The sequence below is a fragment of the Elephantulus edwardii genome, unplaced genomic scaffold (assembly GCF_000299155.1).
Source record: "Elephantulus edwardii isolate Elephantulus edwardi_28Jun2011 unplaced genomic scaffold, EleEdw1.0 scaffold00002, whole genome shotgun sequence".
NCBI lineage: Eukaryota > Metazoa > Chordata > Mammalia > Macroscelidea > Macroscelididae > Elephantulus > Elephantulus edwardii.
Genome location: NW_006399752.1, coordinates 45369600 through 45373175, shown reverse-complemented (window position 1 = coordinate 45373175; position 3576 = coordinate 45369600). Strand labels below are relative to the sequence as shown.

Here is a 3576-nt window from a genome sequence, read left to right as displayed (position 1 = left end):
TTTCAAAGAGAAGAGTGAACTGGGGGGGGGGCAGGGAGAAAAGTGCAACAATGAATGAATGGAAATCCAAAATATCTGTAACTTTTCATTAAAATTAATAATAATGATAATAGTCCATTATAGTGTATGCCACATTGTGATTATCCACTAATCTATTGGTGGGAGCTCTGGTGGCCTTGTGGCAAGAAGCTGCACTGCCATCCCAAAGGCACATGGTTCGAGGCCACCAGCTCCTCCACACAGAAAGGATGGGCAGTCTCCTTCCATGGGATTAAACACACCAGAGTGTCAGCTATGGGTCAGTTCCACAACATCAGCTGATGGCCATTGGAGTGGTTTCCAGGGTGCTGGCCTAGTGGTAAGAAACCATGCTCTAATCTCAAAGCCACACCCTTCGAATCCACTAGCCACTCTACAGGAGAAGGATGGGCAGGCTCCTCTCGTGCAATTTACTCCCTCTGAAAACCCACTAGAGGATCAGCCATGAGTCGTCTACACTTAGACGACACACAACAACACCAACAGAGTGGTGTCCAGCTTTGACACTGTCTAGAGCTCTGCTAGCTGCCCAAGTCAAGACTCTGAACCCTGTTTTAGGCAAAGACCTCCCTTACTCCTCTCTCTGACTTTTGTCTCCTGCAGGATTCGGAATGACGACTCCATCGACCGTAGGAGGAAAAATTTTCCTGATCTTCTATGGCCTCTTTGGGTGCGCAAGCACCATCTTGTTCTTCAACCTCTTCCTGGAGCGCCTGATCACAGTCATTGCATACATCATGAAGTTATGCCACCAGCGACAGCTCCAGAGACGAGGGACGCTGGCCCAGGAGGGCCTCCAGGACCCGAGGAAGGCTGAAGTGGACAGGCTGGCCGGCTGGAAGCCGTCCGTGTACTACGTCATGCTGATCCTGTGCCTGGCCTCCCTCCTCGTCTCCTGCTGTGCGTCCGCCCTCTATTCTCTCATGGAAGGGTGGAGCTACTTTGACTCGCTCTACTTCTGTTTCGTGGCTTTCAGCACCATTGGCTTTGGGGACCTTGTGAGCAGCCAGAAGACCCAGTATGGCAACCAAAGCTTCTACCGCGTTGCCAACTTTGTCTTCATCCTCATGGGCGTCTGCTGCATCTACTCCTTGTTCAATGTCATCTCCATCCTCATCAAACAGTTCGTCAACTGGATCTTGAGGAAAATGTGTGGTCGGTGCTACCAGCTCTGCCGAAGGAGACTCTTCCGGTCCCGGAGGAATGTGGTCATGCCGGGCGGTATCCGGAAACGATGCAACGTCTCCGTGGACACGGACGGAGTGATGGACAGCGACACTGATGGGCGGCGTCTCTCGGGGGAGATGATCTCCATGAAGGACTTCTTGGAAGCCAACAAGGTCTCCTTGGCCATCCTCCAGAAGCAGCTCTTTGAAACAGCCAATGGCTACCCCCACCGGACCAGCACACTGTCCCAAGACAATGAATTCTCAGGGGGTGTGGGAGCCTTGGCAATAATGAACAACAGGCTGGCAGAGACAAGTGGGGACAGGTAGAAGCCAGCAATGGATGCTGGGTATGGAAGCCTGGGGGCGAGGAGCAGAGGAGATGGTCATCCAAAGACCAGCTCAGTTGCGTTCATTTTGGAAGCTGCTCTTTTTTCGCCTGCACAGCCCAGGTGGTGCCAACAGTTCAGTGTTAGGCTACTAACCTAAAAGTTGGTGGTTTGAAGCCACCCACAGACACCTTGGAAGAAAGGCATGGTGACCTGCTTCCTAAAGGCCTTAACTCCCCACTGTAAACCCAAGGACCACCATTGGTCTCCTCTACAACCAGTAGAGGTCTTCATTTCAGCCCAACTTTAGAAACTAGATTTGGGGGGCTCCAGTATGTAGCCACCTCACGTGGCCTTGGGAAACATGAAGCCTCGATGCCTTTCTCCTCACCTTTATCCCTCAAACCAGGTTTTTAATCATGAGTCACAAAAGCAGCAGAAGCTGTTCCATTATTGTTTTTTAACTCATCTCAGCCCGGGTTCACAGCTGAAGGGAGGTGGGATTTACTTAAGCTTTGATTTTCTGCTGAAAATAAAAATGTGGAAGATGTTGGCTTTTCCTTGGAGCTCTGAGTGACTGGATCCATGGCCTCAGTCTTTGAGAAAAAGGGTGGTGGGTGGGGAATGTACCAGAATGTACTGAGCTCCTTTCTTAATAGAACCTCCTTCAGAGGAGGAGGTGCCATGGATAAGGGAGACATCTGCTGTGCTTTTTTGACTTGCCTGTCTGATTTGTTTGTTTGTTTGTTTCCTTTTCTTTACTCCTTAAGATCTTAAGATCTTATTGTTTGGCTAAGGTGTTATCTTCTTTAGATCTGGTTCTCTGCAGGCCCCCGATGGGGTAAGAAAATGAAATTCTACATCAGGCTTTGAAACTTTGGTAAGATGAGGGGTTTTCACCTTACTAACTGAAGAACAGAGCTTATCAACATTTTCCCTTCTGATAGGCCCAAGAAACCATTTCCTTTTTACCAGGGCTTGGGACCTCCCTGCAAAAATAACAGCTGAGTATTTATTAGAGCTGAACATTTAATAAATCCTTGCTTTACAGATTACAGGAGTGCTCATTATGGGCGGTTGGAGGGAGGGGCTCATAATTAAGCAGGCGTTTGTTGCATGCAGAGAAAAAGGAAATGAGAAATTAGCTGAAAGGCTGTTAGGGATGGAGCTTCATGTTGGAGTCCTGGCTGGAGGAACATCCCAGCCAGATAATGAAATGGGGCTCCTCTCATCTGATTCATTTCAGCTCTGCCTTCTGGGACTGGAACAAGCCTCATTGCATAACCTTCCTGGTAAGTGTAGAGCACCATCTTGGTATCTGTTTAAATAAAAGCAGAAGAGTTATATTGATGGATAGTGATTGTTGGCACCAGGAAAAACAACATTCTCAAACAGTAGAAATAGCTGCTGTTAGCTGCACTGCAATTCCAATCCCCAAGGTGTATGGTTCGAATCCACCAGATGCTCTGCTAGAGAAAAAGGAACAATCTCCTCCTGTACCAGTCAGATCCAATTTCACACACACACACACACACACACACACACACACACACACACACACACTAATAATAGTAATAAAGAAAGAAATAGCTGTTCTTCAGACAGTGAGTGGAAAAGGATACATTCTTGTGTCATTGGAAGAGAAACTGCAGGTTCCAACATTCTTAACTGGCTGAAAGACCAGTCTGGAAAGCTTCAGGCGGGATAATAGGGAAGCAGGGATTTGGCAGAGATAGGTGAGTAACACATAAACAGGTCAACAGTACATAGCTTTCAGTTAATTACAGACAGATTTTTCAGGTAATTCATTAACAAACCACTACTGGTCTGTCAACTTGTCATACTGTGGTGGCTTCTGTGTGGCTGTGACAGTGGCAGCTATACCACCAGCATATCAAATGCTAGCAGGGTTAACCTGGTGGACAGGTTTTAGGGGAGCTTCCAGACTAAGACAGACTAAGAACCAAGACGGGCCATCCACATCGGAAATAGGAGGCCTTTGGAAACCCTGAGAATTGTCCTGGAACATTGTTGGCTATAGA

The 3576-nt window shown here is 47.8% G+C and overlaps 1 protein-coding gene across 1 annotated transcript in view; it reads left to right on the top strand.

Moving 5' to 3' along the window:
- Positions 1–1535, top strand: part of KCNK13 (potassium channel, subfamily K, member 13) — a 133208-nt gene extending 131673 nt beyond the window's left edge. The window contains exon 2 of the mRNA XM_006879125.1: positions 643–1535. Coding sequence (XP_006879187.1) covers positions 643–1535 — 893 coding nt within the window. The remainder of the gene's footprint in view (positions 1–642) is intronic.
- The last annotated feature ends 2041 nt before the right edge of the window (positions 1536–3576 follow it).